The sequence below is a fragment of the Dendronephthya gigantea genome, unplaced genomic scaffold, assembly GCF_004324835.1.
Source record: "Dendronephthya gigantea isolate DGI-Jeju-01 unplaced genomic scaffold, DenGig_1.0 000098F, whole genome shotgun sequence".
Lineage (NCBI taxonomy): Eukaryota > Metazoa > Cnidaria > Anthozoa > Malacalcyonacea > Nephtheidae > Dendronephthya > Dendronephthya gigantea.
This window is the reverse complement of record NW_021163108.1, coordinates 739719-761342: the sequence shown is the minus strand read 5'-3', so window position 1 is coordinate 761342 and position 21624 is coordinate 739719. Positions and strand designations below refer to the sequence as shown.

At 36.3% G+C, this 21624-nt stretch overlaps 1 protein-coding gene across 1 annotated transcript; it reads right to left on the bottom strand.

The window, feature by feature from the left end:
- Positions 1-5898: 5898 nt before the first annotated feature.
- Positions 5899-18863, bottom strand: LOC114534195 (multidrug resistance protein 1-like). Its single transcript, XM_028555749.1, has 23 exons — positions 18852-18863; positions 17823-18271; positions 17207-17390; positions 16801-16925; positions 16552-16668; positions 16271-16325; positions 15773-15892; positions 15328-15420; positions 15133-15183; positions 14903-14951; positions 13066-13103; positions 12375-12515; positions 11946-12044; positions 11659-11736; positions 11224-11367; positions 10305-10397; positions 9752-9835; positions 9016-9207; positions 8034-8146; positions 7507-7647; positions 6965-7115; positions 6504-6698; positions 5899-6144 (listed from the first exon to the last, which is right to left on the bottom strand). The coding sequence occupies exons 1-23, from the start codon at positions 18861-18863 to the stop codon at positions 5899-5901; spliced, it is 2970 nt and encodes a 989-aa protein (XP_028411550.1).
- Positions 18864-21624: the final 2761 nt, after the last annotated feature.

Below are 21624 nucleotides of genomic sequence, written 5' to 3'. Positions count from 1 at the left end.
ACATCTCACGCAATCGTATATCACAAAATATATTTTGCATTACACCATACTGCAAATGTATATAGGGCAAAATTAGGCATTTCTTTCACAGTCTGCTAAACTGTTTGTGCAGAATTTTTTCAATGGTCAATTAAAAACTGCTTGTGATTATATATATTATCCATCTCTGTACGAGAAAGGCTTTTTATAAAGTTTTTACTGGGCTTAATATAATTAGTGCTAATTTACCTCAGTTCCTGCCCATTCGGCAACTGCAGTATCTGAACATTTTAATTCTACTGCAGCACGAAACAAGCTGGAATGTTTTTGCTGTCTTCTTTTGGATGGACAAACTGAAAATCTTTTAAAGTTGCTTATAAATTTAGCAATCAAAATGAATAAATTTTTAAGTTGCATTTGTTAAGCAATGGAAACAAATATTTGTTTATAGTTAAATCTTGAAGCTATCAACAGATTATTATTGCTGATGTTTAAATACATACAGTACAATTTGTTCACTGTTCTTATCTAGAAAAAATCCCAACGATCGACAAAGGAAGGACGTAGAGGAAAGTGCCCCTAGACAACCGGAGGAAGTAAAGTTGATTGGTACCAACACAATAACTGACGAAATAGATTTGAAATGTGAGAAGTTTGATAAATTGTTAGACGATATTGAACAAGGTTTCAAAGAAGATATCCGGATTGAGGTGCAGATTTGTTCAGTTGTGGATAAGATTTATTTTTGACCAAAAACTGATATTAATGTCGTATATCTAGTTTTTTTGTGTTTTGAGAAGGGCCTTAAGGATTTGTTTGAAAGGGCAGATATCGGGTGGCGTGGTAGCACAGTAAAGTACTTTTATGGTAACTATTTATAAATAATAATTATATATTATTAAATACTGTATTTCCTAAATAATTTAAAATGATTATCATTGTGTCAAACTTGTGCGCGCCATAATCGAGGTAAGCTACTCCGACAAAAGGCTATATCAGTGCATGGATGGATAACAATGTTTTCGTACCTCAACAATGGCCGTGCGAGATTAAATTTAGAAATGAATTTAGATACACTCAAGTTGCTATAGCTTAATTCTTCGTGTGCCATATATACTGTATGTATGCTTTTGCTTTTATTTGCTTTAAATACTATTCGTGTGATGAAAAACATTAATAATTATTTATTTTGTAGTGCTTATTGATAATATAAATTTTAATGCTGCACGGTGCTTTCCAATATTGAATTACAGCAATATTCAAATGTATAGTGTTTTCAAAATAAAAGGTAATTCACTTTATCCCTAATGGAGCTCCCTTAAATAACATTTAAATACCGTATTAGGCATGGGCGTCTTTTGGGCGACCATTGCCATGGATGGTTTAGATCGTTTTAAATTTAAGCACTGGTGAATCCATCATGAAAGAAGCTACGACATTCCAACGCCAACAGTGAAATAGGAGAAATATTTTATAGGAGTGCTGATAGTGTGTGTAAAATCAAAAAGCATTCTTGAGGTTTTCGTCGAAGCGATATGCTCTTATCATATTGCATTGCGTTGGAGAGATTGTGATTTTGGCACAACCGATAGGATAACCCGCAAGGTAATCAATTCAAGTAAGGTAATCAGCCTTTTTTTAGACCCGGGGATGAATATATCTAATATTTCTAGCTTTTAAAAATCAAAACGTGTTTACTTTGCGATAACATGCATGCAAGGTCACGAAAGTTGTGTGGTGCTTATAATTATTAGGAAGTTGTTATACCATGCACATTTGATGCTAAGTTTTTTGAAGACCGCACGCTGCTCCCTGGTCATATTAGAAACTGCATCGTCCGTTAGCGTAAGCACACTGATTGACAGAAGACTGAAAGAAGTGATATTACTAATATACATTAAACTTACCTTTATATTCCTATAATTCCCCGACATATTATTATAAACGAATACAGAGACACGATGCCGACTGAACGAGATGTAAATGTGATTTTACATGCAGTCAAGCCTGCAAACAGATCTGGTCTGGCTAGTTCGTGTCAAATCGTTCAGAGATCGTTAGATCGACCAATCACGTACATTTTAACTGTCATCATTATACCGGCATGCATAAAATATAGACAACGTCGGGTACGCAAACAAAGGAGACTTATTGCGCGCTTCCATGGATACCTTTAGGGATTTGTGTCTACAGGGTGTATCAAAAAAGCACTCCCTATTTGAAATCAAGCTTTTGTCAGAATTTAAATGACTTACTATTATGCTAAACCCACATAATTTATGTGTAAAATTGAAAGCGAGACGCTTAATTTGAATACCCAAACCTCAATTATTATCATTCTATTTACAGGAGGCGAATCAACAACAAAAGAGCGACTTCTTTTGAGGGGACGTTTTTTTCGAAACCCTGTACAGAGTGTCTCAAGAATATATGCAAGAATATTGATATTGTTCGGGTTTGCACCATAGTTCAGCTAAAATGACTTTTAGCATTTTAAATGAAGGACTAAGAGCCATTTTCAATTCCCAGAGGTGCTTATCCATTGCGCTTTAGAGCTGTATTAATGTTCTGCATATTTAAGTGGTTGGGTTTTTTTTTGAGACACCCTGTATAATTAAAATTATTGAATTATATTTGGGTGATCTAAGGGATTTAATTGAATTTTTCGTAAACAAGATTTTAGGTAATCGTGACTTTTGTTATTAAAAATCTGCTCTTAAAATTGGGATAAAACCCGTTTGCAATTGTTACACGACCCCTATTCTTTGTATCTTTCAGCGGAATCGTCGGGGCCGTAAGGGGGAATAACCCAATAACGTATACTAGATTAGAACCACAACAACAACTTCTTCGTTTTATAGAAATGTATTAAAAGCTGTGCCTCCGGCTCGTGCTGTTGCCTCTCACACTAACTGCAACTAATATGACTAATCACTATTCACCGCTTCCTAGTGTCAAGTGTCTAACAATTAAGCATTGTTCATTGTTCCACAATGTTTCAGTGTTCCACAATGTTTCATTGTTTAGTTGTGCAACGCCCGTGCATATACAATATATCTCAGTCATATTGCTTATATAACACAATCCTTCTCATTGTGGGCATAACGGCCTTAAGTTTGACTTATCTCAACCAACAGATGAATGCTAAGTGACTAGTTGTCAGCCCCTATAAATCTCGGTAACTTCCGCAACTGCCACGTCTATGTCTTCAACAAAATTTCGGAAGTAGAAATATGGGACTGGTTTTACGAAGGCCGGATATAGAGCGCTATCCAGGCGAGTAAAGCTCTCACTGTCTTAAAATTGTCCGTGTTTTGGTACGTGGATCCTTCCTATAGGTGGTGTGTTCTAGGCCACAAAATCCAGACCAACGTATACAGCAGAAGGTGGCCTGGACCTGTCCTGGGGCAAGATTTTGGTAATGTGAACAGGCTTTACTTAGTCCTGACAAGTATTGAACTTAATAATATGATCTGTATTATAGGATTCATATAGCATTACCACTTTTTGGCGTGTTTTGGGTCCTTTTTTTCTAAGTATTTTATCAATTACTTTGGCTATGCTATATCATCAACAAGGAAGGCAGTGTAAACGTGGCACATATTACCTAGACTTGTCCTAGACTTGGTCCAGTCCAGACCAGGTCTAGGCCTGAAGTGTAAACACGGCTTTAGAAGTCCCACGAAAATAGTTGCACACCATCTACTCTTGAAGTAGCTTATGTTTCTCTTAATGCGTAATAAATCTTCAATTAAATATCTACAATTTTCATTATTTTCAAGCGCTTTGTCTCTGGTTAAAAAGTCATCATCCGGTGGTAGCGCTATTCATGCAGCCTTAGTACAACCGGTCCCTACAGTTGTCAGGTTTACAGACTTTAACTGAATAAAGTCGATTAAAAGATCCGGTCCTATTTGCGAAGTCATTTCCTCTTGCATGGGTAACGCTTCAGCCATTCGCCGTGTTCATATATAAAATAATTTGGCGCTATAAAGCTGGTGCGATGTTTGACTGTAACTTAATATTAATCAAATGATAATAAAGTCCTTTTCTTCTCAGTAATTCCTCTCGTGTACCCTGTTCAAGAACTCTTCCATGACATACGATCGCGACCTTGTCGGCTTTCTTCGACTGTCGACAAATGCCGAGCAAAAATTATGCACGTCTTTCCTGATTTAAGATTTTTCAAGCTTTCTTTTACCTCCTAATCGTAAAAATAAAATCAGTTGATGATGTAGTATCGTAATTAACATTCAATTTAGGTTTAAATAGATGTTTTCTCCGATATACAAGTAGGTAAATCATAATTTTGGGGAGTGGCATTTTGCTTGATGAAGGTAAATGTTGATAATTGTATGCTAACACTATCCTTTGCAGCTAAACTTTAAATGGCAGTCATTTTTAGTCATTTAACTGAAATGAAAGACCGCGACAATAGCCTATTTTTCTTTACAGTTCCTCCGCATTGGCATGTCTTAAGATTTTTGCAAATATTTCACTTTCTATCTAGGCAAATATTGTTCCAACCTCTTACCTCGGGTTCCCGGACACAACAAGTCAACTACGTCAGGTCACAAGATAATTGCATCATACAGCCTATTACGGTTTCATATACAAGTAACTGGAGGCAATTCATGCATGGCTAATACGTCATTTGGTTATTGTGTGGCATTTGAGAACCTTTACGCAATATTTTCCTTTTCACTAATAATATCAATAATTTATTCTTTTAACATCTTAATTTTGAAACAACTTTTTTCACTTACTTCGTCGAGTTGTGAGAACTCGTCAATCACCAGAATCAGAGGGTTTCTAATAACCGCCCTCGTTATAGCAATCTTTTGTTTTGTTTTCTCGTCTAAAAGGATGTCGTCATCAACCAGTGAATTGTACGACTAAATTGATTAATTGTGTGTTAGTTTAGGAAACGGAGCAGAGTAAGCACCAGGCAAGAATCTGCAACGACCGACTTGCGGTGTGGAATTGTCATCTAAGTTCGAAACGAATTTCAAGGGCATGCAGTATAATAAATAAACATAAATAAATAATTGAAAATCTGTTGCCCGCTTGGAAAAACAAAATGGCGATCCGTTCTTTTACTCATCATTATAGATCAGTGATATTTTTCACTGGTAACAAAATGTCGAGGTTCATGTACACTGGCGGTCAAAAAGAACTGCTCAAAACAAGTTAAAATGCTCTCAAATGAATGTAACTGTCCCTCTAACAATACATACGAGTAAATATAAACTAGAGAATCACGATTCCTGTTACATACGATAACAGCAACATTTAAATAGTTCTTTTTGACTGCCAGTGTATTTTGATCTGGTTTGACACATGGTAAATGGTTTAGAAGATTTTTCAATACGGACAAGGAAACTGTGTTTTAGAGGCCAATAAGTGTAGGAAATTATTTTGTTCGAGATCGTTTAGTTTTATTTTTTCATAATTTTCCAATGATTAATAATGGTAATCCCACTGAGTGGAGTGCAATTTGGTGTGAAATCAAACACGTGATTACAAAATCGATTTGCATGTAATCGATTACAAGTTTGATTTCACACTACAATTGCACGACACGAAGTGCAATTTCATTATATTCATTTTGAAATCATACAAAAAAGTAAACAAATTTTGAACGATTTATTGGCTGAAAGAACCGTAAACGGTGTTGTTACCGTAAAAATGTTAGTAATTTTCATCTATTTTTGTCAAAAAATTTTGCAGGGCATTTAAAAATTCAAAATAATAAAATTTTGTGCTATTTTCCTCTGTAATTTGATTGAATAGTTACACTAAAATACTAAATCTGATTGGTTATTGTGCTGCAGAGCTTCAATCTTATTGGCTTATAAATGATGTGATTGATGCTCAAAAATGTGCAATTTGGGAATTAGTCACACTATTTTTAACCAATCAGATTGCAAGGAACACCAATGAGTTGAAATATACTAACGTTGGAAAATTCTCAACGTCTTCATGAAGACGAGTTTTTCTAGCAACATCTTCCAAGTAATCGTACGATAAGCATCCTGCAGTGTCAGCGATCATTAGATTATCGGCGATACTATGATGACTGAGCACGCTGGTTTCTGATACTAATGCTATTTGAGACCGTAACCATCTCGGGTCCATATCACGTATGTCTAAGCCATCTAAGGTCTAAAGCAAAAATATGGGTTGGTAAAAATACGAGACACAGAACCAAGAAAATTTTACCTTACGCGTCGATATTACCGCACGGCATTGAGATTGATTTAGAACCTAGTTTCTCAGAAAGACTCTTCCTTGGGTTCGCGTGGTTTTTTGAAGTAAATATTTTGAGTTAGGACTCTGTAAATTTATGAACTCTGTCATTGTTCCCGATAGATATAGCTAGTTTGCTTTTCCTGGTGCATTACCAGATCATTGTCGAAAGACGATTGCTTTTACACTGAGTGAACATGAATGCATGCGCACGAACACTCAACTTTGCAGTAATATACCTGTCCATTGAACTCGACTTGAATTAATTTACTTACGACACAGCCTGAACTGGGATCATAAAATCTCTCAACCAGTGCAAGGACGGCGTTACTATTAAAATCTGTCGTGCCCACAATAGCCAATGTCTCAGATGGCTTGACCGAAATATTTAATCCACTTAGAATAACATTTTTCTTTTCAGGATGATGAATTTCCACCTCGTGAAATTCCATTTCACCGTTTACGTCATTCTAAAACACAGATATTTTTAGAAATGCTTAGAGTCCACATCATCCTACTCTCGATCGATTTTTTAAATGAATTCGTTTTATGAGTAAAAAGTGAGAAAGTCTCACAGCAAATCATGCATTTATTACATGTTACCTATACGTAGGGCATTTATTACAGTCACCTTAAACGTGCAATAAAGATGATAGGTTTATGTCATATGGCCAGTATAAGCAGTACAAGCAAATTAAAAAAGTATCCAAAACATGGAAGAAATTTTTCAACGTACAGGTTTAACTTTTTCTTTAGGCAAATTGTCATTTCCGTCAGCCTTGACATCTCCTGATTCTTCAGTTTCAGGGGACTCTTTCTTGGTTTTAGACTTTTCTTCTGGTGCGTTTGATGACCCCGCTCCTCCAAACAACACGGTCATGAGCACCCTAAAAAACGTCGTTATGGACAATAATTTCTATAAAACATACATGACACTTGCAAGTTGCAACTCAGAATTTACTTAGATTAGTCATCTCCACTTTACCTATAACCTGATTCGTTTGAACGAGACTTTCGCCAAACAAACGCTTGCGAAAAAACATATTCAAATTGGTTCAAATTCAATTTCGAGCTCGCATAATAAGAATAATTATTCAGGTTAAAGGCAAAAAATCGCTGCCTATCGAAATGGAAGGAAAGACAAAACAATTATAATAAAATAAAAATTGTTTCCGCTAGGTAATTTATATAAATATTACATTACTGCATGTCAAAGCTAATATTAGAATAGCCAGCCCAATTTTTAACGCACTGAAATGAAAAAAAAATCGGTTTTACGTCATAACACTTTCCACCGTCATTTCGCCAACACGGACCAGATATCCCCCGTATCTTAGAGCTCCTGCATATACAAGAAAGGTCACACATTCCGCAATTGCAAAGGCAAGGCCCGTTGCAATCAGCATCTTTACCGCGTATCTAAGGAAAGCATTGAAATTATTGTCACGTGTGAACACTAAGGAATGGGCAGTAAGCGAGGAGGAATAAGGTGACTGGTATGCATATAAAGTGTTTAGGAAAGGAAATCGGATCTCAGGCAGTAGCGTAGCCAGCCATTTCTAAAGAAATGAATTATTACAATAACTCGAAATTTACATAGCGGTTAGTCATTTGCAAATTGTGGAAAGTTAGAAAGAGTTTCGTGAAATACTCGACAGCGATTAACACAAGGTTTTCTCTTTAAAAATTTGGAAAACTTCGAATTGCCAATGCCAATTTCCGAATGCACGTGATTAATCTTGAAAAGAAATACCTATGGTCAAACTGTTATAACAGTTTGCTATAGCAAGCTTTACTTGACGTACTTGTAAGGTTTTAGACATTCATCTTTGAACTTTGACGCATTATTATTTGCAGGAATCTTTCCAGCAGCTGATGTCGTTACACCACGAACTTTTTTCCAAACCTTTGAAATAATCTGCCAAAGAAACACGTAGTTTTTTTAACAGTCCGTCGTGTACGTTAAAAAAACACTTGGGATATTTCCTAAAGTATGATGCGCTATCGGCATAGTGTTGAAATAAAAATCAAAACATTTGGATTATTTTGTCAAATTTAACGGTCATTAAATTATGTTGTTACATAGGTTCTGTATATTTTAAATGTGATTGGTTCATTCGTAGTCACATGACTTTAAATAAATGCAATGTTTCCCGCCAGGGAAACAAGTAAAAAATTGTTGCCCGCTTCTTGTCATAACAAAGTGAAGTGGGTTTCTTTTTTAAATGTTTTTGTTCCTATATAACAAAACACTCGACCTCGTCTCGGGAAACATTCAGACTCTTGGGAAAACAAAACTCACTATTTCCCTCGGGAGCATACATTAAGTGTATATTGTCATAAGCAGCAGAACCGATGGGCAGAAAAGATACGGCGGCATTAAAATAAATATCATGGAATTTCGTAGGTCGGCAATACAGAATTAATGTTTGTTGCAAGGAACTACAATAATCGCAATTGACCCTTTGCATAACAGACCAACTTTTGATTTAGGCGACAAAAAAGGAATTTAATTTCGGCCGAAAACGGCATACTAAATTTGGTAAAATTGCAGTTTGGCTGCGAAATATAATTTTAAAGTACGGAAAATATAGGCGATTACACTAATTTCAGTATGCTCTTTTTAGCTGTGATGATTTATTTCCTTTTTGTTACCTATAGATCATCAGTATGGTCGCCTCAGTATGCAAGTGGTCCATTCAACACGTAGAGACCGGTAGATGTTGCGATCTCGCGCAACAAGCTGGGTCATACTTTCGGGTGTGATAAAACGTGTATGTAGCCTACCCCGTCACTTTCCTCATCCTTGGTCTCGTCCGTCGTGTCGTCGTCATTCTGCACGGACTTCGCATATGATATGATTGGCTGACCGGCAAGAACGACCAACGTCATCTTCCAACCATTTGTAAACGCTATGAACATCGTCATGAAGGTCGATATATTACTACTCACGTTTGCTGTAAGACTAGATAGGGAAAACTGAAAAAAATAAAATGGGATTTTGAAAAAAAGCTGGCCGTGCTTAATCAATCAAGTGGGTGGAGAGCATAGGTGTCCCAAGACAATATTTCGGTTCGTTTATGTAAGGCTCTACATTGTCATGCGCAGGGCCTTTTTTAGAAAATTGTTAGAGGGGAGCACGAACAAAATTATCCTAACAGAGAAATTGGTAATTAAAAGTCTCGGAGTTTTAAGAGGTCTGGAACCCCGCCAGGAATAATCTATTCCGGCGAAGCGAGGTCTGTTGAAAGAATATCATTACATTCTTCTGAACATGCATGGTTATTTTGCTAACATCTATACTTAGACATACTATACGTGACAACCGAAAAGCTGTAACTGTGGGAATAAGGACAGGCGTTAAAACACGTAAATTGCCCTACGTAGCATTTCCCAATTTTTTTTAAACGAAAGGGTTTCGAGAGGGTTCAATTTCGTCGGCGGAATCAGCACACTTTACCGCCTTACCACGATAATAAGTTTTATAAAGAATGAAAATGAAAGTTATCTAAAAAGGAGTTACCGAGTTTTTCATTGAACTTTTATCCATCTTTGTTGTCATGCTTTCAGCTTTTGCACTGCTCGGCTCGTCGATAAGGTTTAAGTCCTAAATATGAAATAAGATTTAAGTCCTGAAGGTAAAACATACATAGGGATACCGCAAGGGGGTGTCTCACTCCACCACCCTCCAATCTAGGCTCGGGATTATAAACATGGGTTGATTTTTGAATTGAAGTACAGAATTAAACAAACGGGCAAAAACAGTATACTGGCCAGGGACCGGTTGTATCAAGCCCGTTTAGCTTAAACGGTGATAAATCAAAATTAAATAATACTCTTACATCTCTCTTGAATGAGTCAACTTGAATATTATGCACTGAATTTGTAGTTGTAAACAATAACTTTGTATTAAGGTAAAAACATTTTGTTTGCTTCTTGAATAAAACGATAGACTTGCTTTCTATTTTGAACTTATCCACCGTTTAAGCTAAACGGGCTTGATACACCCCCCCAGGTGATTGCTTTAGCGCATGGTAATAGCTAACTTTAAATGAGATTTGTTAAACTTGCAATACCTGGCTATCTTCGGATATCGGATTCGGAGATGTTCGCTTGAGATTTGTTTTCATGTCAGGCTCTTTCGATAGTTTTTGCGGCTGACTAAGTTCCTGAAAAAGACATTATGTTTCTGCATGTGGTTTCAGAGTTCAAAGGAGTAAAACTAACCGCAGTGAATGATTTTCGATATGAACATTCTGGTGAGTGAATTTCTGCTGCCGAAAAGGATGGATAATTACTCCAGATAATTAGGTCACTTTCGTTTTCGTTAAAATTGTCGTTTTTAAAGTGTACGGACAATGAAAATTTAGTTTCTATATTTTGATTATTAAAACTACAGTTTTGGTTACGTTACATGCGGGGTTAACTTTTAGAATTGCTTCTAGCGATTAAAACAAGAATGCGAACTTGGTCCATGAATGGGATCTATTTCAAGTTTCAATTCAAGCGTATAAGTATCTTGGAGTGAGTTTTGTGGCATAATCATCATGGGCAGTCAAGATAAAAATATTGCATGACCCCACTTGTGCTCCAAGATGGCGGAACCTGAATAATCCAAGATGGCGGTCAGTTATTTTTAGTCAAAATATTTCGTGCTTATTTAAGGTGGCTCTAAGTTGAACGCGATAATGGTATGACGTAATTATCGAAATGGTCTATTTATTTGACACAATTAATTACTTCAGACTTACTGACTTAAGGCTGTTTTCCACTTCAACCGTATCGTAGCGAAACGTAGCGTATCTCATTGTTTCAAAGTCATTAATTCTGGTCGAATACAACGGTAACGAAGAAATACGGCTACGCCAAGTCACGTTACGTTATGATACGGTTGAAGTCGAAAACAGGCCTTAGCGACAAAAACGTGGCTTCCGGCGAATAATTCTTAAAATAACTGCATCTCAATGATAAAAAGTGAATAGATAAGAACATTACCTTAACATTTATTTCCAGATTTTCTTTCTCTTTGGGTGCCAAAACTTGCTCGGTGGATGTCTTGGACACCTCGCTCCTCGATTTCAGTCTTTCTTCATCAGCGGATATTTCCAAATCCTCACTTGACGTCTTCGGCGCTTCACTCTGGTATTTCAAGGAAAATTCTTGTTAGTTAGTAAATTAACCTGTTTTTCCTCTGATTATATATCAGTGCAATCCAAAAGATAGGAGAACAAAGGACATCGAAATTCTCATGAAAGTTGACAACTAGCTCGACAAAATATTATAACGCAATTGCACCAGCCGAATTTCGGACAGGAGAATCTTTCTTTATCGCATCGTGTGTTTTTTTAATTCTAGAATACGCAAGGCACGTGCCATCTGTTAAAAAAAAGCTATCTAGAAATGATAAGTGTTTAGTTCTATAACCTATACCTTATCCATCGTAGAATTAAAAGCGTTCCCTTTCAGGCCCATCTCCACTCGACTTTCGCTTAAGGATGTAGAGAATTTCTTCGAAAAAAAATGAAATACGACATTGCTATAAACACGCTGTGAGTAATGTAACTATAAAATTAATTGCATAATATAATTGGAGCGTTTGTCCTTTGTGTTATCTTTTTGAGGTCAAAAAACCAAAACGGCATCGTTTTTTTAATAGATTTCGTGGTGACATGCGAAAGCATGTGGTGACATGTGAAAGAGTGTATAACTGAATTTACCTGCACTGAAGATCCAATGGCAATGAAAATACCAAGATCGACAAACTTGAAAGCCCACTTATAACGTTCAGATTTAAGACGCTTAGGATCAGCTGTAACCTTAAAAAGGTAACGGTATCGAATATTTTTTATACTGCATTAAGCAATGAAATGTAATGCTTATTATGAAAAAAATTAATGATCATTCATTTCAGTTGGGTAATACAGAATAAACAGGAATTACAGCTCTCTGAAACGGAATTAATTTAAGAAATAACTTGAAAATGGAAAGAATATGATTCTTGGGTAGCAAGTAGCAAGGTTCACCAGGTCGCAAGGATTAAGATTCTTCAGTAGTCGTCAAAATTTCTTAAATTTGTCTATTTTCATCGCAGACCACTCATCCTTTCAAAAGAATGCCCCACTGAGCACAACGTATATCTTGCTTACTATTAAGATCTCGCTTAGTAAGAGTGAAAATCCAGGTGCTATCATGCCGGTCATCACAGCTCCAACAAGACTGAGGATAATCAATGGAAGTTGCTGTATTTGTAGCTTTACTGCCTCAAGTGACAAGCCTCGTTTTTTTACCTGTAGAGATACATCATGATACACGCTAAGCACCTGAACATGTCGTTTTCAATATATTTTATCTGCCGTGCGATTATCGCAAAATAATCGGCAGCGAGCGATGTAGCATTCCAATTATTTTAAATATGCCATAGCCCCGACAAAACGTGGCATACCTATATCTTTTCACTATATAAATAAAGTTAGTGCCAATAAATTTTATGTGTTTTCGCATGCTTCGTTAGTTTTAGGAACCAGTTAATAAAAATTGTCATTAAAAACTCTCGATTAAAAAAATAAAATGCATTTGCAGCACTTTCTATAAAATTCAAGATGGCGGTTATATATGCAGGGAAATTATGTAATTGCTTACAATTGTTTGTTAAATCTACATTAGTCGACAATATTTAGATCTTAAACCATGCGGAAAAAACTAGAATTGCTTTTTTTAGGGAATTACTCTTTGGGTTCAGAGACGCCAGAGCCTGAGGGGAAGTATAAGGGACAGCCATTGTCTTTTACCAGCAAAGATACGGCAACAAAGAAAAACATTCCCACTACAACAACATACCTGACTAAGTATTTTAGTCTCTAAGAAAGACTTTGCACCTTCAAAACAATTTTTACCACGCTCTTTTATGCCCTCAATAGAAAACTTGCTCTTGACATTGGTTCCTACATAAAATTTTTACACAAAGCTAGTCGCATTTTTTGGTGGAGTACTGACGCGGCTGTGATACAGCGAAATCGAACCATTTTACCGCCAATGAAGAAACCTTCCAAAGATTTGTATTGTATATAACATGATTTTTATTATTATTTGTATTGAGTATCCAAATTGTGTCGAAATAGAGATACAGACAATATATCTTCGAAAACCACAAAGTACGAAAAGGATTGGACGTTGATTGAAAAACGGTTACACCAGCATATTTTCTTTGTTGTGAAACCAGGGCCGTAGCTAGAAGCTTAAAGGGGGGAGGGGGTGTATGTTCATATATTCATGCTTATATACCGTGGGAACCCTATTGTTCCTATTGTTCTTATTCCCGAATGATTTCTTTTGTACCCTAGTACAAAAGAAATCATTCGGGAATAAGACGAATATATGAATATTCTCTATAATAAAACTTAACGTACAGTATCTAAAAATTTTCAGATACTGGATTGGAAGCTTGTAAGGATTAAAGATTGAGAAAATAGTGCCATATGCGGAGTTTCCGGTATTTATAGGCTATCTTATAGGCAAAATCTCTTTAGGATACCAAAAAGGTGGAAATTTGCAGAGAGGACTGTGGTTAGGGTCCGTCCCAGTCTTCTCTCCAAATTTCGACCTTTTGGGTATCCTAAGAAGCCATGGCCCTTGCTCATACCTTGCTTTGAATGACCAACATTTTCATACTTGTTATTTTTCTAAAAAAGTATTCAGAAAGAGCCTACTTAAAGTCTAGGAATAAAGTTGTATAATATATAATAGTATAGTATATGTATAAACATTCCATAGAGTGAACCCAAGATGCGGAAAGAATGAAACTTACAGGTTCCAATGTATACAGTTTTATATTATTTTAAAATTTTCATCTATGACTAACAAGGTGATATATATAATAATACACTCGGCCTACTACGGCGGGGAAATAACAATGAAAATAATAACGTGTAATCTGATTGGCTTTCTATATACTAGACAGCTCATATCTGTCTAGTAGAGAAACCTAAACCAAATGGCAGCTAAATTTGGGGACTTAAGGGACGATGAAACTCATGAAATGTGTATTCATTATTGTTCAAATTACGAATAAATTTGAAAGTTGTTTTTATCCTGCGCTTGTGCATGTGTATAATATCACATCATTATATAAGTCACGTTCGTTTTTATACATCCTGAATACGATGTTACTAAATAAGTCAGCCAAACATTGCTATAAACAGGCCTTTGATTTCTTTGTTTTTAAAAAAAGAAAAGTGTTATCAATAATATTTCTTTATCAGGAACACGCCTTTACTATATGTTAATCTATTTGTATGGATAAAATCTCTAACCTTACTTTGGAATTTTTCTTTCATTTTCTCTTTGAGTTTTTTAGGATTCCACTTAGAAAACCGCTTTTTACTATTCTGCGATGGCACGGTATTATCTAAATCAGGGGTGGCAGGCGCATGGGGAACTAAAAAATGGAAGATTTACCTTTTATCGGTTACCGCCGCATCGTCTTAAAATTATAGCCTAAGTTTAATAAGCTTGGCGAGGTGTAACACCACCAAAGAAATTCAAAAAAAAATTTTCGGGGGGGAGCATGTGGCTGTATACGTATACCATGCAACCAACCAACGAGTAACTTGATTAATGAAAAAAATATTGATCAGTTGAGACGTTTATCATGCATGCATAAAAGTAAAATACCAACCTGAGGTAGTCATATTATTGCGGTCAGGATCGTTTTTTCCACCGCAAAACTATAAATATAAAAGCAAAAATAGAATTTTTTTTTCCATATTTCTTGCTCAAAGGGGCTGATTGGATACATTTTAATTAAAACGTATACACCCGCTATTATTTCCATTAACTTGGATTCGAATGTCCGAATCTCGTCCTCGATCCATAATGTTATAAACAAAATCAATGCATTTTAATTACCTGAACAATCAACTCGTCATTACATTGGTAACGATTTCCGCCTTTCAACATCTTTGAAATTAAGAAAAAAATTGGAATAAAATGAACAAATAACTTATTATTATTACAAATAATTAAGACCCAACCACGAAGAATAAAAGCACAGCCAAGACTGCATGAACTCGGCAATTCAAATTGAACTTAATTTTGACCTACCGCTTCAGGTCTGTTTGGGTAATATTTGAAAAGTTCCTCTGGACTGGACAAATGTTCTAGAATTCTTCCAATAACATTGGGACGTTGATTTTCCTTGGTAAAAAAACAAATTAAGATCATATAATGTATGTTTGCATGGTCATTCAACACATGTTCAGCTTGAAAATACTCGGTCCGTAACTGCATTCATTTGCATTCATTGTATCCATTTGAATGCACAAAAAACTTGTATAAATATTAAAACGATTATATTTCTACCATCTAAAAGCTCTTACAGCCTGCAAAAAATACTGTTATAAACACCTATAGGTATCCACCTTATACGGGTAAAATAAACATTTACCGCGTAAAATGAGACGATGGCCTACATATTTGATAGATCACACTGGTATACCCACAGATTTACGCCGGATTTGTTAGAACGTCGATGGTCGCCAGATATTACCTCCTCATTATCGGATGAGAGCATTGACTTATCATCTTTCTCATCCTTTCCTTCATCAACACCAACTGCACCACCGACATTAACAAGTTTAAGTACAGATGAAATTATCGCCATGAATATCTAGAATTAAGATTTATTATATGTGTATAGAGATTTGTGCACATTGCACAAACTGACAGCAGAATGATGAAGTAAAAATCGCATTTCACTGTGTAAATTAATTCCATGCAATTTTATGTGGTATCCGCTTTGGGGAAGTATTCGTTGCTTTCGATCGATCAATTGGGTGCAATCTCCTTTATAATATAGGTGCTTATGTTTAATTTGTAATATGTCTGGTATTACCTATGTAACGATAATATGCTTATTTTCTTAATTTCTTTGTGGAACAAATATATCCATACAAGTTTACTTAGCAAATGACTGGCTCGTACGCAGTCTATGAAAAATTTAAATTTCAAATATAGAATACTAGAGCTAGAGAATCCATTTACTTACTGAAATAAAGGCTCCAGGTGTCAAGGTTCCGTTTAATATGAGAATTGAGCTGAACCTTTAAAAGAAATCTATCTTAGAATCAAATAAAATCTCTTCTTACAGTGACCTTGATTGGGACAGAATAATTTGATATTAATTTTACAGAACAAATTGTGATTGAAGATCCATTATGGAAACTTGACAGCTGATTCTCTATTTTAATTATTTCTTCAATTCTTGTTGAATTATCATTTCATCTAACGACAAATAGAAAATTGTGTGTGAAAACTAGAAGCACTCACCAAAAGCCAATTCCTAGGAACACAAAGGCAATCACGATCATTATTCCAGCCCGAATAGCATCAACCAGACTACGAACTTTTGCAGCTTTGTCAGCAGCAAGCAAATTACTTGCAAACCTGATATCGGAAAAAGGAAAAATTCATCGAAAAGACTGCTCTGTCTGTTCAAACCCATTCAAGCAGGCCAGTCTGGGCTTTTGAGCTCACAGAAACCATAATCTTGTTCTTGGAAACGTAGTATACACTCACTTCTTCTTTTCATAATCTTGCCCACCGAACGCTGCTACAGTTTGCACTTGTGAAAAAGCTCCTTTGGCAACACCCCTTGCTTTCTGCATAAGTAATTTCACTTTTTCCAATGCAATCGACTTGAGCTATTATAAAAGGACATGTTTTCTCGATTGGGGTCAACTAACAATCGAGACACAGGGGTTATATTAGTTTTTCATTGTCTGAATTGGCTTTGTGGTTTGTAGCAAATGCGTTCCGTATTGTTTGCTCATTTCTGTATATCATAAGGGAAAGGAAGGAAATAAAACATTAGAGACTGATCCCTATAACTAATTAAAATGTTTACGAAACCTGATGTTTACGAGTTTTTTTCATAATTTTGTTTGGACTGTGTTCTCAAATTTGTTTCTGAGATTGTTCTTACCTTATTCATATAAAACATAACAGACGCTATGACTGGACCCGCGACTAACATCATTAACGTCAGTTGCCAATTTTGAATGAAACTGACAAGCATGCTTGAGGCAAAGTTGGCAACATTTTGAATGATCACGGTTATACGAGCACCAAATCCCTCTTCTTCTTCTTCCTCCTCTTGCTCTTCTTCACTTTGAAATACAGAAGACCAAAAATCATTCAACAATGGTCCACCAGACATAGTTGGTGTTCAAACATAAAAACTTTACCAAAAATTATTAAGATCACAGACAGCGACAAAATTATTTTTTAAAATGAAAACCAACACAACCAATGCATGATTAAGCAACAGACTATCTTAATAATGTGTTCTAGGGAAAATATCTCCTGGTTACTGCCGCTGTTTAGAACTGCTTTACCTATTAAATGGTAGACGAAAAAGTGAGGAGGCCATATAGTCGCTCTAGCCCAATCCCCCCCTCCCGTTACTCCGCGGTTCCTGTTTACACTGTCAAGGTTCATGTGACCTCAGTTGAAATTGTTATGCGGCTCAACCCCCTGCCCCTCCTAATTTTGCTTATCTTATTGTTGGTACTGCTTTGTTGCACTCTGTTATTACGTACCCTTTCCTTTTACCGTCCCCGTCGCCTTTTCCATCCTCCACAACATCTTCTTGCCTTACCCTTTCATATTGATTCGCCCGAAAACATGAAAGTTCGGAAATACTCCAACACAACATTTGTCCGTACGAACACACAAATGTCGCCAAAGCAAGATAGCAATAATACATGGCATATTTTGATATTCTTTCCTCTTGGTCGGCTGGCGATGGTCCTATGCGCGTTTCGGTTTTTGTAGAATTCTTAGGTCGCTTAGGTTGTAACCGTTTTAGTCCAGGTAAAACCGGATAGCCATAGCCGGGTGGATGCAGGGGGTCGGTTTCCGGAGTTAGTACCAGGCGACTTGGAATCCTAGACTGATTTGCATTTTCCGAACTAGTTGCAAGAGTTTTTTGGATAATTTTGAGACTACTCAAGATTTCGTTGCTTTTTTCATTCTCCCCTTTGTTGTTCTATATGAAGGAATGAGAATTTACTGAGTCAATATAATTAATCTATTAGCATGCAGTCTGAAAGTTTAGATGGTGTTGCATGTGTATCCAAAAATTGATTTGCAACTTATGACTTTCGATCAAAAACCGTCAACAGTGTCGCCCGCAAATTTAATTTGATCTTCCATATTACAGAGTAATTATACAAAAGATGGATGTTGAAAATGGGGAATAATAGAGGGTGCTATATTTTAAGAAGAGTCTGCATTATGCGAATTAACTTCATAAGGTGATGCTACAGGGAAATTGTCTTTTACATGGTTTTGTATATCCGGTATATCCGGTTTATAAGTAAAGCCAAAATAGTGTACATTTTTTGCAATATAGTGAGCGTAGATTAGAATGTTCCGGACAGTAAAATTTCCACGCGGTTACGGTTACTGAGTATTAGTCATATCACAAGACTCTATCACACTGAGAACAGAAACGATGGAAATGAACGCTTATATAAATAAATAAACTTACAAGGAATATGTATACATGAAACAAATAGGTATATAATTCTGTGTGGTATCAACTACAAAAATATTTCCTGAAATACCTCTTTCGACATCTCTGATGGAAGAAAATTCGTATTGGTTAAGTTCTGGTTCATTGTATTGTTAGAGGTGTTATTTCCCAGAGTCATATTATTGCTATCTCCCGGAGGAATCATTAAATCATCCGTCAGCTTTCCATAAACCAACGAACTTAAAGGCTGTATAAAGCCGTTAATGATAGCCAATGCTGTACCAACAATCTTTAGAACTTTAATAACAGTCTTGCGAAATTCCTGTCAATATATGCGAAAATTGAAGTTGCAATATAAACAGGGAGCAGCGTCTTCGAACAACTTTGCATCAAATGTGGTAGAACAACTGCCTAAAACAGACAAAAACACTTCTCGACGTTTCGACCTGAGGACTTCCGTCAGGAGAGTTAGTATGAAAATAAATAGGGGAGAATACATGTTTTGTATGGGGGCAAAATACGTGATAAAAATGGGCCAATAGAAAACAAAAAATCGAAACAAATTGGAACATTACGTTGCCAAAGAGACGCCTGACTAAGAACAGCCCGCAATTAGGGAAGTCTGATCAGAAACGAAAATATATTACAACCATGCAGCCGTGATGTGTTAAAAAAAAATTAAGAATTGGAAGTCATATTACGCTGGGTGAATGAGCTTAAATGAAAGAGAGTCTTTCATTTATGCCGGAGGGATGAAGGGTGCCAAGACTGTGGATGAATCGCATTTCGTGTCGTGTACGGCTACGTTAGTACCGGCAATGGGACAGAGGGCTCTGATTCTCATGTCCGTGACACAATGATTACCAGAAGTAAAGTGAGGGCAACAGGCTTGGTGTTATCGTGGTTTTTTGACCGACCTACCCTTAGAGATCTTCCAGTTTCACCGATGCATAGTAAACAAATGAGGTTGGAGGAGAAGCATATGAAATGGTGCCTGATGGAAAACTATGAATTGGGAGCCGAAATAACCACGATAACACCAAGCCTGTATGTTGCCTGACACTTTATCTATTTATTTATTATTTATTTTCGTACTAACTCTCCTGAAGAAGGCCGCTCAGGTCGTAGGCAGTTGTTATACAACCACATTTGATGCTAAATTTGAAGTTGGTTATCTCAGATTCAACTCTTTTTGATCAATTCTATTTGGTTAACAAACCTTTTAGTTGTTTAAAACAATAAAATATCGTTCCAATAAATTAATCTGAGTGAACTAATTTTAAACTGGTACTGCTTCTAGAGCTTGTATATTAATATAGCCAATACATGCACAAGTATGCACGCTAGGCGACCAATCGCTGGATTCGCTGCAACAAATAACTGATTTATTACTAAGGTATGCTTGTGCGACAAATTCACCTGTGAGGCTGATACAAAGACTAGCGAAAAATCGTTGCAACACGTCGCAGAAACGGGAAATTTTAGAACATGTTTTGATTTTGTGCGACACGTTGAAGCGACAAAACTGCAGAATCTCTCGCAAAAATGTTCACACGATGAAATTTGTTGCTGCGACGTGTTGACCTTGCTATGTAGCACCTACCTTTCCTATATAATCTACTGAACGTTTGTCATATTCACTTACCGACTTTGCTTTATCTGCGTACTCAGAGTGCATAATATTGTGAATTGATTAACAACTTTTCATGTAACGTGAACTAACTCAATTCTGTTATTTTGCCCAGCTTGTAGAATAAACGATTTATGATAGGACCCATAATATGATATCTTGAACTGACTTAACTGTGATATCGGATGAACCAATTTTTTTCATCCATAACGTTTGGTGCTTTGATCCATAATCGAAGCTAAGTATGGCTTATAAACAATGCGACAGCAGGTTATTTTTATTTTCTTATCAAAACAAACAATGACGAATATATGCCCTTTTGCCTCAGTGTTGCGACAGGTTTCGCAGCTCATGGCATGAGTATCGACAATCTATTATAGGCCTAAGTGACAAGAACACAATTAACTTTTATTGTAGAGCACTTGAAACTAAATTGGGCTGCTTGTAGTTTCAACTGTTCCATCATCCTTTGAAAAACAACTTAATTAATAGCCGCGTGTAACCCTATATATACTCTCTATAACTGAGCACGTACGCAGGTATTATTGCTCTCAGACGATTGTCTTCGCTGCCTTGCACGAGCTTAAATTGTATAGACAATTAATTCCCTTGCAGTAAAAGGCCTCGATTCGACTCGCAGATTTCTGAAAGTGTTCACTGTTGCCTCGATTCGACTCGCAGATTTCTGAAAGTGTTCACTGTTTACAACCAAAGGACTTGTGTGTGTAAAGTCTAAAATGACGAATATAATATTTACAAGAAATTACAAATTTATTCGTTATTTGGAGTTCTGGAGTGGTTCTCCTTGGTTTACCTAAAAACGTTTACACTTGGTAGATGTCTTCTAGGACCGTACGTCCACGCATAGGGAAACCTTTTGTATGTGCATGTAAGAATAGTTTGACGCCCGCGCACATCCTGCATGTTGGTGGAAAATAGTGTTTTTTGCCGGTATAAAAAGTGTTTTCAGCAGTCAATTAAAAGACGGCTTGCGCACAAAAATGGGTCACTGAAGATGCAGTTTGACTAAACCAGAAGATTCAAAAGAACAGTAAAAAATTTGGGCATAAAATGTTCAACTTCTGATAGTTTTTTAATTATGTTTGAAGGCCACAATTAAAAGGTCTTTTATTTCTTAGGTTTATGTTTACTTTGGAACCTATATCAGATACGTAACTTATATGACCTATTTATCATTTTGCCGTTCAGCTGTGTCCTGATCCCTTTCCCGTCA